Source organism: Diadema antillarum, unplaced genomic scaffold (assembly GCF_040938485.1).
Source record: "Diadema antillarum isolate AM-2024a unplaced genomic scaffold, OU_Dant_1.0 seq00000053_RagTag, whole genome shotgun sequence".
Lineage (NCBI taxonomy): Eukaryota > Metazoa > Echinodermata > Echinoidea > Diadematoida > Diadematidae > Diadema > Diadema antillarum.
The window spans coordinates 1,537,843-1,551,423 of record NW_027271161.1 but is presented as its reverse complement, the minus strand read 5'-3'; the positions used below and the strand labels follow the sequence as shown (position 1 = coordinate 1,551,423).

The 13,581-nt window shown below is 41.4% G+C and overlaps 1 protein-coding gene across 2 annotated transcripts in view; it reads right to left on the bottom strand.

Annotated features, from left to right (window-relative positions):
• The window catches only part of LOC139725642 (uncharacterized), a 30,581-nt gene extending 18,939 nt beyond the window's left edge, over positions 1–11,642 (bottom strand). For both annotated transcript variants that reach the window (XM_071636733.1, XM_071636734.1), the window contains exons 1-6: positions 11,490–11,642; positions 6,818–6,946; positions 5,752–5,820; positions 4,799–4,982; positions 2,522–2,667; positions 734–979 (exon numbers count right to left, since the gene is read on the bottom strand). In XM_071636733.1, coding sequence (XP_071492834.1) covers positions 734–979; positions 2,522–2,667; positions 4,799–4,982; positions 5,752–5,820; positions 6,818–6,946; positions 11,490–11,519 — 804 coding nt within the window. In that variant the 5' untranslated portion in view covers positions 11,520–11,642. The remainder of the gene's footprint in view (positions 1–733; positions 980–2,521; positions 2,668–4,798; positions 4,983–5,751; positions 5,821–6,817; positions 6,947–11,489) is intronic.
• Positions 11,643–13,581: the final 1,939 nt, after the last annotated feature.

The following is a 13,581-nucleotide window of genomic DNA, read 5'->3' as shown; positions in this document are numbered from 1 at the left end:
GAAAAGAAGCTATACACATATGTCTACCCAAGGGTTCTTACGTGTGGATCAAAAATATACACAAGCTGTCAAATTACAGCACAAGTGAGACCGCAATTTTATTGGAAAATGCAATATATTCCCTTCCACCTGACAAATTTCATATCATGCACAGCTGCTAGCCCTGGAGCTCTTTAAGAAAAGGATTACATACAACGATACAGGATCAGATTTTGCAATGACAAAAATTGTCATCAATCTCCCATAATTTATCAAGAACAGATGATCATAAGAATGAACTGTATCCATGCACAGGCACAGAATGAATGGCCATATCATACATGAATGGATATGCACATGAACAATGTGCATTTTATATACAATCGTGTATGCTGTGCACACAATCCCAGCAAAGCTTCTAAAAACATGCCATAGACACAACGAGATTACATGGTGCACGGCCCTTCTTTCAAATGCACATGGATTGTGCAGGAACAAATAGGATCTGACATACTGCAATGCCCATGCAGAAAGATGATAGGAATGAAATAGACAGGATTCATGTCCCAGATTCCACATATTTTAGGAGAGGTGAAAAAGACCAAGTTTTGGCCCTTTTCCCACAGATGTCTGGTAAAAAACCCACAAAACACCATTTTTTCCAATCTTGACAGCTTTGCGTTCTCAGAGTGCTTTAGTTTTGTTTTTATTGTGTCTCTTTGGTTGTTTTATCTCAATATAAATCTAGGCTCACCTTATTAAAGCCAACAGGGGGCTTGGAATTGGTGCTGTTGGTAGGCGGGGCAGGCTTCTCCTGCTTCACGGCTGGCTTGTTGGACCAGGCCTGGCTGGTGAGGACGCTCAGCTGGCTGGTCAGTGTCTGCATCTGGCTGAGAAGAGTGGCATCAGTCCCCTCAGAGGTCGCCTTCGGTACCTGGGCCTGCTTCTGGAGCTGCTGCTGCAACAGTTGCAACTGCTCAATCTGCTGCTGCTGTTGTTGCTGCAAAGAAATAGAGAAAAATCATTCTCTCAATTAGAGGAGAAAACTCATTACAGAGATATGTCAATAAATACATTCTGGAAAGGCTATGTAAGCTGATGAAGCATGTATGATTCCCATACATAATGTAGAAAAAGAGATGTGTTCTATTGTACACAGTGCTTTATCAATGTGTTGAACATTTGCGAACTCATCAGATCTGCACTTGTGCTCCTGCCAGACACAAATCTCTCCTGGTAGTCATTTAGTTTATACACATCCTGTAGTGATCATCATTAATGGAAGAACTCGACAATGAGTGGTGACATCGTTGGCCTCATGCCAGAAGGGCCCTAACAGTGTACAAAGTCTATGGTGTTAAGGCCCTTCTGGCAAGAGGCCGACGACATTCACCATGACACCCAATTCCAATACAATCAATCATGGAAATCATATTTAGTGAGATGATTGATGCACTTTTCCTTTGCAATACCCATGTATACATCCTTATTTATATTTTTGTCCCTACCTCCACATTTTCCTGTATCAAAAAAAGAAGAAGAAGAAGAAATGTCTATAATTGCCTATTTCAATGAAAATAAGATGTTTGACTGCATATTCACACTAAGATCCTACAGCAAGGAGTTAGTGGTATGCACTGTTGTATTACGATCCTGTGCCTTTCTCTCTCTTTTCTCTTTTTTTTTTTCTGGAGGGGGGGGGGGGGGGGGGGTGTGGAGCAGTTTACGAAAGACCAAACACAACTAGAACTAATCAGTATTTGTCTGAGCTACAGATGTGAATTGAAGTGAATCAGTCTTATTTAAAAGTGTATTATGTCCTCAAAGGAAACCCATTCATGAATTATGTCTCAACATTAGCAATAATGCTAACAAACCAAATCATATGCAAACTCACACATATTTATCTGTATGATATAAACACAAAGAAAAGCACACAGATAGGACTGCCAATATCTCCTCATCAAAACTAAGACAGTTCCACAGAATAATGTGGGAGATGCTTTGAGTATGTTTCACACATCTCGAAAGGCGAGGTTAAGGAATCTTGTTTATTCTCTTGTTAAAGGGACTGTACAGTACAGGTTGAGGTGAAGATACAGGTTTATAATACACTTTGGTGAGATGAGAAACCTCTTATGAAATACGAAAGAGCATGTATCAAGAAGTATTCAATGTTTATTTGATAAAATTTGGCCTTGAAACGGCTGAGATATCCAAAAAAAGCGATCCTAATAACATTGACAGATCCTACTTTTATGAGTGTCTCTTTGTTTGTCCTTTTCTTAGATATCTCAGTCATTTCAAAACCAATTTTCGTCAAATCAAGTTTTGATTTCCCTTAGAATTGTATGCGCTTTAACATTCCATAGAATGGTTTCTAAATATCTTGCAAAATGTTACAAGCTGATTCCTCACCTCAACCAGTACTGTACAGTCCCTTTGACTTTATGGAGATGTCAAATTTTCAGGGAGCCTGGCAGTTCTGTACAAAGTTTGTGCAGTTTGTTAAACCTTTGAGCTGCAATCAATGATCACCTACCACTTGCTCAGCTGCTTCTGAGTGCTTGGACAGCCAAGAGCCGACATCAGCTGAAGGCTTCTCCTGCTTAATGACGGCTGCCACAGGTGCTGTGGTGACCGGAGCACTGGCATTGACGTGTACAGGGGCATCGCCACTAGCACTTCCTGCAGGAGAGACAAAGAGTTGCAAATTTCATTGTTAACTAGACATATCGCTACGGCTACTGATATGCCTCCGCCATAATGCATGGTTCTCCTAATAGGTCTATAGTACAATGTCTTGACAATGTGTGATGACAGTTTCACACAACTGGCATAATATTAAAAGGACAGGTTTGACACAAATGTGCTGAATGTTCACTTTCCTAGAACTAGGTTCAATTGGATGAATGATTAAAATGTCAGAGTGCAGGTATTTGGGGAACTGATGATTTTTACTTGACTTTTGACCCTTTTATAAGTTTATGCATTGAGTAATTTTCAAGGTATTGAGGAAAAGTATAATTTCAGTATCAAATGGGAAAATAGCATTATCTAAACCTGGCCTTTGACCTTTGACCTCACAGTTCCAAAGAGAATCACTGTTAGGTTGAACATGCATAAATATGTAAGTTTCATGATGATACCTGGAGTTACTTTCGAGATATGGAGGAAAAAGTGCAATTTAGCACTTTCACTTGACCTTTGACCTTTGACCTTTGACCTTTTGGCAAGAAACTTCCCCAAAAATATATATTGGGTAATACATGCCATACATCAAGTTTAAAAAAAAAAAAAAACCTTCAGGCATATTGCATTCTAAGGAAAGTAGTGATATTTTGAGGAGTTGACCTTGACCTTTGACCCCCTGACCTTTGACCCACGACCCCAACTTCCCTAGATAATCACTGCCCATCAGTACAAGCATATATACTAAGTTCCATGAAGATACCTTGAACCATTTGCGAGATATGGAGAAAAACATGAAATTTCATTTTTTTTTTTCACAAAATAACCTGTGACCTTTGACCTTTGACCCTGTGACCCTAAAATCCACACAAAGTATTATCCCCCAAGGATATACCCTCATACCAAGTTTGATGTAAAACCACCGCACGGTTCTTGAGATATCGACAAAAACAAAACGGGACGGACGGACGTACGGACGGACGTACGGACGTACGGACGTACGGACGTACGGACGGACGGACGGACGGACGGACGACCCGAAAACATAATGCCTCCGGCCACTTCGTTGCGGAGGCATAAAAATGCTGGATTCTGGAATGTCATGCTTAAAGCGATTAGGATATATACAGACATCACCTTCAGGTTCCTAGCAGTGCTGTCTTCCATCCAGGGACAATATGCAACAGATATATAGCCTCTTTATAGTGGTCTGCATAGACTATGGGGCAATTTCAGGAGAGAGGACGTCATATTAAAATCCTCCCCTGGTTTGGCGTGAACCAAAGGGCAATATTCAACCTGGCAAATAGGGTACAAACAGACAAACAAATAAACAAATAAACACACACAAAAATTCATATTAGGCGTTTTCACATCAGCCCGATAAAAATCCAAGCTCGAGGTATTTTCCAATTTCCCAAGTCAGAAAATAGCGCGCTATTTCAAAACATCGGGCTGATGTTAAAACGCCTATACAGACTTGCATCTTGGCTGGCTGAGATAAAGGAGCCATATGAATATAAGGAAGAAATCACAGCAAGCTAGGCCCTCATCTACATTGGCAATAAGAGAGGCAACATACTGTATACGCCATATATTTTGTGAGTCTAAATTTTCGCGAAGCGGGAATGCCCGACGATTTCGCGAGTGGTTACATTCGCGATCGTGGAGTCCTGTACTGAACGGAGAAATGTACACGCGTACGTCACATCCACATCGAAATCAGAGTCAATATGTTCGTATGTCTTTTATTTTGCGAATAGCACCTGTCTCGCGAAATTTGCCAAAATAAAAACCTCGCAAAATATTTGGCGTATACAGTAAACCAGGTTGAAATCATGCAAAGACATTCTTGTAGGTTGGACAAGGAGGCATAGGAATACTTATAAGGTTAGTCAGGTGAAGGCAGAGGAATAGTTTTCATTTCTTAAAAGTATTTACAGTGGTTATTATTTTCAACACTAATTTCTTCTTTTTTTCATAACTTCCTACAAAATAAATCATAAATCTGGCAGCATGATTGACCATACAGATTACACTTTTCACACTGGAAAAATGATTTCATTGAGCCTGTAACTTTAACACTGGCCCAAACCGCTGAGAAGAGGAAAACAGACATCACACTCACCTGGATTGGCCATGTCAAGCAGCGGTTGAATGATGTCAGCTCCAAAGACTGAGTTCTTCTGCCATAGGTTCAGGACCCTGACAATCTTGGCCTTATCATCGGTAGGGCACTTAAAGAGGTGCTGGAAAGTTGAATGGATATTCTTCGCAAAGCGTGGGGCAAATACATCCTTTTCAGCTCCAAACTACATGAAAAGTGAAATGAAAATAATCATAATCACATATAAAGATCAAAATTCCATGCATTTTATGGCAAATGAAATGTTTACAGAAATCTCTAATACCAATCCTTCTTAAATCAAAAACATATAAATTTGTATTAAACCAAACTGTGCTGCTGCTGCAACTGTGACATTTCATAAATCGACAAACATCACTCTTCAAAGTCTGATCTCTTTACACAAGTATTTGCATGCAATTTCTAAGATTTCTAAATGTTTTCTTTGTTCACTGTAAAAAAATAAGTACCCCCATGCAGTTAACAAAACTCATTTTCATCAAATAAACTTTCATTTCCTCTGAGAATTGTATGCTGCTTAATATTTCATAAGAGGTTTCTCATTATCTTACCAGATAAAGTTGTTAACCTGAAACCCTATCTCAACAATAACTACATGTATACCATCCCTTTAACAGGTAACAGTATCTGCCCAATAGACATTTCAAATAATCATCTTGGTCATGTGACTGTGAAACCATGGATATGACATTCTTCATTTTGAAATGTTTTCAATTTTATAATTTCTCAATACTTTGCACGACATTTACCCTATGCTACAAGACAAATGTATATTATCACACACTGGCCAAAGACAAAACAAAACAACAACAACAACAACAACAACAACCCAAAACAAGACTAATAAAAGAGAAGGAAAGAAGGGAAATACAAAGAAAGACAGAGCATGAGGGAAACAATCACACTCAGTGATCAGCATCATGGCTAGCACTAACCTGATGACGTGACTGCCGCACAATAGAGTCAATGACGTACAGACCAGGAACCTTATACTCGGGTTTGCACTTGATTAGAAAAGAAGAAATGAAGAGGTCATTATGCCACAGCACTGCCTTTCAGAAAACAAGCAGCACATACAAAGTGTATCTACACGTATACAACAACTGTAAATGATTTAATCAAAAGCATACAACTGAATCAGCACTCTATAAAATGAAATACTACAAAAAGTGCAGATTTTACCCAACACAGTGTAAGACTCAAATTGAGAAGCTGAATTGTGTATCACTCACTGTACAATGTAACTACACTTTACTTAACACACCTTAAGAAGAACATGATCTTCAAAACTGCTTTAAAAAAAAGAACAAAACAAAACAGCAAACTGACAAAATTCATCTACAGTTGAACCTCTATTATCCGGCCTCTCTTTATCCGGATCTCTCTATTATACGGACGCAATCTCGCCGTGATTTTTTTTTTTTTTTTAATAATTACGGGAGGAAAGGGGGATTCCCAACTCCTTGAGAACTCCTACACAAACACACATGAATTACATATTACTTCCAACATGATTAACATACATTACATCAAATTTCCTTCCAAATTGCTTACATCCCCAAACATCCCCAAATGTAACAATGAAAAGGTTGCAGTATACACATTACTACATGTGGTACTACAATGGGCTACATCAGTACATGTGTATGTATATGTACATGTATAAAGCATTGAGTCTCCCGTATCCGGCCAAATCCCTTATCCGGATGAGCCCCGGTCCCGACTTGTCCGGATACGAGAGGTTCAACTGTAATTCTTTAGAGCATGAAATGAATAAGATAATTCTACACTATGTAAATAATTTGCACCAGTGAAGCTGCCATAAGCTAGATTGGTTACAAAGTGCCTTGAGAAAGCAGACTTTTTCTTTTTAATATCTAGGTCTTAACCAATAACTCATATCAGACAAGGAACTGCATTCCACACACACTTCCTCACAATGTGCTCTCAATTCATACACTGAGTCCAAATTTTGAGATCAATGCAAGATGTGATATTTACCTTTTGAATAAATTTTTCCACACTCTGCACCACATGCTTGTAGAGTTTGATTGCTTTGATGGCTGACTTGGTCACCGAGGTCATCTTCGCCCGAGAGATGGGTGGCTTGACCTCGTACAAGCTGGACAGCTGGTAGAAGGGCGATAAACAAAGTTCAAAATGATTGCACGTCTTCTTTTTTTTGTTAAAAATGTGTGCTTCAGAGGCACAGTGCGAAAACAGATGGTGGACTGATCACATGTGATAAACTTTGTTGAGTTTAAGTTGCCAGCATTCCCACTTCCCCTGAGAGATCTAAAAGATCTTTTTTTTTCTTTTCTTTCTCTCTCTCTCTTCTCAAGCATTCATCTCTGGAGGACTGTCAGTTACCCCGCATTCACATTGGTCCCCGCGACGCGGGGAAAGTCCCAAGCTGTGGGACCTTCTCCTCCAAAACCATAATGTGAACGCTCGCTGAAATTTGTGCGTACTGGTACAGATATTTTCGTAAAATTGCTACTGGGAGGACATTTTCACATGTTGTTAATTTCGCGGTTACGAGGGTCTAACTGAACTTAGATATTTGTGCGTTATTTCGCGGTTCAAAGGCGATTCGCGATTTTTCGGAATTTCGGAATTTTCTGCGATGTAACATTACGACGAATGCAAAGCTCGATAATCCTGCAGCAAAGAACAAAGCAAAGGCACACGACATCGGGACCGCAACATGTTTGACGTATCACTGTCAGCTACTGAGCTAGGAAGCGCAGTGAGAGATGCGGGCTTTTATTACAAAATTAACAGTTTTAGCGATCTTATCACTTGTCAACAGCGTTCCATACAGCAAGAGAAGCTCGCCAGCTGCTGAGTGCATGTTGGTCATGGGATATCACCTTGGCGTAAAGTTTACGGGGAGTGAGGTAAACTTTACTGATGTGATAGACTAGAGTGTAGGGCCGGCCGTAAAGTCACAAGCCAAAGCAAGGAGGCTCAATTCCACAATTGCCTCTATTTGAGTCTAGGATTTAGAGGAGGCCTTTATCAAGTAGATCCCCTCCTAACTGCCACCGGCAGCCCCATTTGCACAGCGTAATGGGGCTGCGCACTGTAGCATTCACGATCATGACAAGCGAGTATCAGAGACTCCAACTCTCCTGTTTTCAACGGGAGATCTCCCGCCGAAAGCCCATTTTTGCAAAATCTCCCTTTCTCCCGTTTGAGATTTGATTTCTCCCGCCCTGACTCTGTGTCTCCCGGTGGAAAGGATTTCTTACTTATTGCTATCGTATGTTGAAAAAATAAGCCTTAGATAGCACCAGAGAACATCTAAGAACCCTAGGAACCTCGCGCTTTGCACACATCAACTTGGAGTCTCCCGTTTGCTAGGGGTTTCGGGCGGGAGAATCTCCAGATCAGCTATCAGAAGGTGCTTGGGGTTGGAGTCTCTGGAGTATCGCGGATAAATGTCAACTTAATGCACTTGTCAATGTAATGACTCACCCCACTACCCCTGGACATGGGTGCGTCATTTCCTCGTTTGGTCCGTCAAATTTGTGACCCAGGTGTTCGTCATTTTACCAGCTTTGTCCGTCAAATTTTTGACCAAGGGGTGCGTCAAAATCCCATCATTGTCGGTCAAAATTTTGACCGAGGGGTGCGTCATGGTACGTCACTTGGCTATGGAAAATAACACGCATTATTCTAAACCCGAGGGGTGCGTCATGGTACGTCACTTGGCTATGGAAAACTGCATGCATTTTTGCACACTACCAGTACCGGATACACGTACCGCGAGTGAAATTACAGTGAGCGCTTTCCCGCGGCAAGTGAAAATCAAATTCGGGAAGCGTTTTGGAATAAGAGGGAAAAATGCTTGCCAGAATCTGGCAAGCACATAATTTAAAAAACAACCCTTTCTCCTTACATTTTCCCTCCAACAAACCCATGAAATCATGCATACTCAATCTCAAACCAGGGACTGTTCAGCGATGTAACAACTTAGTTCAACCTTTACTGTCGAACACTTAGTGCCTATTGCATATTGCGATGCAACACCAACACACATTGCTATCGAGGAAAGTTCGTTTACATTCCAATACAATGTGCGTCTAAATAATGTTCTGTGGTGACAAAGGCGAATTTGTGACAGTAAAAGAAGCGACAGCAGAAGAAACTGCCTGCCGCATGCCATTTTCTGCTTGCGGGATAGCCCGACCAGACGCGCGACGCTGTTAGCTGTGCGAATCTCTACGTACAGCAACTAGGCTGTATGTAGAACAACTCGCGGGAATGCCGTGGCGTGGTGTGTACCTGCGCTGCAGCAGTATGCATCCACTGCACTAGCAATGGCTGCGCACACACAGCGCATCTGCACACATGTGATTGTCATGTATGGATTGCATGCACAGAATACATACTACTGTACGGAATATCGTAGCAGCAGCGTGATGTACGGTGAATGACGGTACGGTGCTTACAGGGCCATGGTAAGGGAAACTTGCCGAAACTTCTACAAATTATGTTTATGAACCAAAAGAAAATGAAATTGCTTGAATAAAACGTTTGCAAAAATCGTTTCAGTATTTACGGGGGTGCGTCGAATGTACCGAGGATGTCCATCAAAAAAGTGACCGAGGTGTGCGTCACTTTCAACGTGTTGTCCGTCAAAAAAGTGACTGTGGTGTTCGTCACTTGCGTTTTGTCCGTCAAAAAAGTGACTGTGGTGTCCGTCAAAAACCCTGTGTGGTCAGTCAAAAAATGACCATGACGCACCCATGTCCGGGGGTAGTGGGGTGCGTCATTACATTGAAAAGTGCATAAAATCGAACAATTCTTTCAATTTGAAGACTACAGTAAAGTTGAAGTATTGAGAACAGGCTTCGGGCAACGTTTAACTCTGCAAATAGTCCCTTTCTGTTCGAATTGATGTCTTAATGTGACTTGGTCGATAAGAACCTCGGAGAACTACACTGAATTGACGGCCAGCGCATGCGCACACAAACATCTTAATCCGGTCATGGATTTCATGTGATGTGTGCGCATGCGCTGGCCGTCAATTCAGCGTATTTCTCCCAGCTTCGTCTCGACCGAGTCACATTAAGTCATCAATTCGAACAGAAAGGGACCATTGGCAGAATCAAACGTTACCCGAAGCCTGTTGTCAATACTTCAACTTTACTGGTAAGTCTTCAAATTGAAAAAAATTGTTCGATTTTAAGTTGATATTTATCCGCGAGGAAAGAGTTTTTTTAATGTCCCCCCACTTACCTAGAGTAAAAGCCCCAATTTTCGGACACTTAAGCTTTTTTGCAATATTTATTCAACTCAAATAATTTTCCACAAAATGAAATTTATAATAATGTTTGTTACATATATCAAACTAATTTTTCTTAATATTGATTTTCTCAAACCGATCATAAAATTTAACAAAATCACCAAATATTATCACCTTGTCAATTCCCCAAAATTCGGACAGCGTCTCCAAAATCCGGACACGCGTGCAATGTCAGTACGCATACAAGGTCGCTGAAAAATCCGCGCGCGCCATACCTTCTTGACGCAAGGTGGCATTGAGGATGTTGCGGCGCCCGTTCGTGTCCGAATTTTGGGGACTCTGCACTTGCATTCAGCCCCTGTACATTTATTCACTGCATCGGCACGTACGGAGATTTTGTTTTTCTTTTGTGTTTTCGAGGATACCATCACACTCTGAGCTTGCGATAAGCGAAAAATCTCGCAACAGAACGGCGTAATTTTTCAATTTTTAGCGCTTTTTCGGCGACCCCGATTCTTTACACGGGCCCTAATTTGCGCGCGCTTTGGAAAAGTCGCGGCGATTCCGCGATTTTGATGGCAAAATTTGGGATTTTAGATGGATTTTTGGAGGTGACTCAGGCATTTTCGCGTGGTGAACGAGTGTGCTAGTGTGTGAAACGATGTGATATGCTTGTGCTGTGACAGTCGACTTTGCTGCCTTGTGATAAGTGGTAAGTGTCCGGATATTGGAGGCCGGCCGAAAATTGGGGTTCTTACTCTATAGTAGGTAACTACCCACTAACCCCACTACCAACTAACCTTTATTTAGTTTAAATTATTAGTAAAAAAAAACAACCAGTAATTTATTTATTTTGTGCAAATTACTTATTAGTGGGGGGATAATAATTAACTAAATAAAGGTTAGTGGGTAGGGGGGTTAGTGGGTAGTTAGGTACTGTAGTGGGGGGGGGGGGGGACATAAGAACTCTTTCCATCCGCGATATTCGCTTGTCATGATCGTGAATGCTAACTCATGAACTTGTTACAATACGAATGCGCAGCCCCATCATCATACGCTATGCGTATGGGGCTGCTGGTCGTAGTTAATCCCTAGCTCTATAACTAGCTAGAGCAGCTACCAGCTACCACAAAACGAGGCCGAGATGCTACATCATTATCTGTTTTACAGGTGGTGGTGGATGGAGCTAGTACAAATTAACACTAACAACGTTAAAGAGTGAGTGAGTTCACTCGTACTTGGTCGTGTTGCCGTTGCGTTGGTAAGCCAGGCATTACATTGTAAGACATGTCCTATACACGTAGACCTAGTAGCTATCCATTGTTACTTTTCAGCAAGTAAAGGCAAGCAAGATCGTCTAGCTAGATAGCTTCAGCTTTCACACGTAGAAGATTTCACCACCTTTCCATGATATCTCACCTCATTATTGAAGGTCTTTACAGCTTCCATTTTGTCAGCAAAACGTAGTTGTCTGCTTCGAAAGAACTCTTACATTATGGTCTCATCTTGCCGATCGCCGTCATTTCCCAGCCAGTTCACCCACGCCTAGCGCCTGCCTGTAATGTATGGCATGCATGCAAGCTGCGCTGAAGCATACGCATTGGAGACCTGTGTGCATGCTGTTGTAATGCTGGCGAAAGCTTGTCATGCACGCAGTGTGCTCGACGTATTCGGGAACGCGGTACATCCACCGGCACGTTGTACGCACGCGCTCTACGATCACGAGCAAACGCAACGCGGAGCTACAACAGCAGAGGGCGGCAGTCCCTTCAACGCCGGAGCTGGGATCGGAGGACCTGTTGTATCAAAAAAAGAAAAAAAAGAAAGAAGAAAAAAAAAAGAAGGTAGTCCAACTTTGGAGGGCTACTCTTATATCATAATCGTCAGTTATGGAGAGCTCAATTTTAGTTGCATGAAAAGGGGAACTCTTCCTCTTTCCATTGATACCTAATTATGCTGACAAACGTCATGCATGACTGAGAACATGAACTTTTAAAGACAACAATGATAAATTGCACTTTTTCCAAGTTTGCGTGCTATTGTGAAGGAACACTGCATGTCGGCAAAATTTCAACCGTTGAAGTTTTGTGACATCTTTGCTTCAAATGGACTCTAGCTATAATCTGAAGTACCGAGTCCCCTTTTTAAAAGATATCATTTTCATGAAAGTACACACTCCATCACCTTTCGAATTATTCCCCGTCTTTTCTAAAAAAGGTAAGTCAAATGGTATTTCGTCACGGTGCTACAGAAAATTGAAAATATAACTGGTGATTATATTGACTTTTTTTTCTTCCGTGTTGTACTTTCCTTATTTTACATGTCCATAATCATATTAATGACATCATGGCGTAAATGTGTTGTCTTTTTTTCCAGCGATGGTCAGGCGCCGAAACTCACAAACAAACACAATATGCTCGAGTAATCCGATTTTGGGCTGAAGACCTGTTTGAGGTCATTAAAATTGATTATTACCTATACGAGGTAGTTTTGCGAGGCAATTACAGTTGGTATTTTGCAGGGTCGGGAGTTCAGCGGGCGACATTTATATTATATTGAATGGCTATGAATGGGATACCAGGGGATATTGCATGAGTTAGGGGCAATATTGCACGAATCGAAGATGAGTGCAATATTGACCCTAACGAGTGCAATATTCCCTGGTTTTCCATGAATCAAGGCCATCCAATATAATTATTATCATCTATACAATCAAGCAGAGCAAGCATAAACTGCACAAAATTACCCGGCTTCTACTCGTCTTTGAAGTTGACTCGGCAGTCCCATCCCAGCGCTGAAAAGGGGAAGCCCCTAAAACTGCGTATGAAACAAACAACTAGCAAGATGTTTGCGCGCTTGTGTGTAACAAAATGACGCGCACTAGTAGCAAGCGTTTGCGCATTCAGCAAGCGCTCGCGCAATAAACGAGACAGAATTGAATATCGTGTGATCTTGAACGGCAAGTAACAACGGTAACCTATGGGGAATTAATACGTTGGTCTATGCGATTCGTTCAATAAGCTCTGATATTGAACGGTAAAAATTGAGCGGACTACAATACGCGTTTTTAATGCGCCGCTAAAACGTCCTATATAGATGATAATAGAGCATATCACGAGCATCCGGGGGTTTTACATATACAGTGGACTCCTGTTATAACGAAATCCTCGGGACCGGCAGTTTTCTTTGGTTAGATCGGAATGTTGTTATAACTGAACAAATAAACAACAGAAATACATATAGTGGATGACATTGCAGCTCAAATTTTTACTTCGTTATAACCAGAATTTTGTTATAACCGTGGTCGTTATAATAGGAGTGCACTGTAAAACAGGGAGGTGGGAAGAGAAAGAGTGGAATCTCTCTCCCCACCTCCCTGCTTTAAACGTAAACATTCCGATCGACCACAAAAAGAAAACATTCCAGGACGTCCAGCGTGTCAGTTACACGCACCGCAGAAGAACGATAAATCAACTCATACAAGGTCGACCACTTACAGCAGCACTAGGCG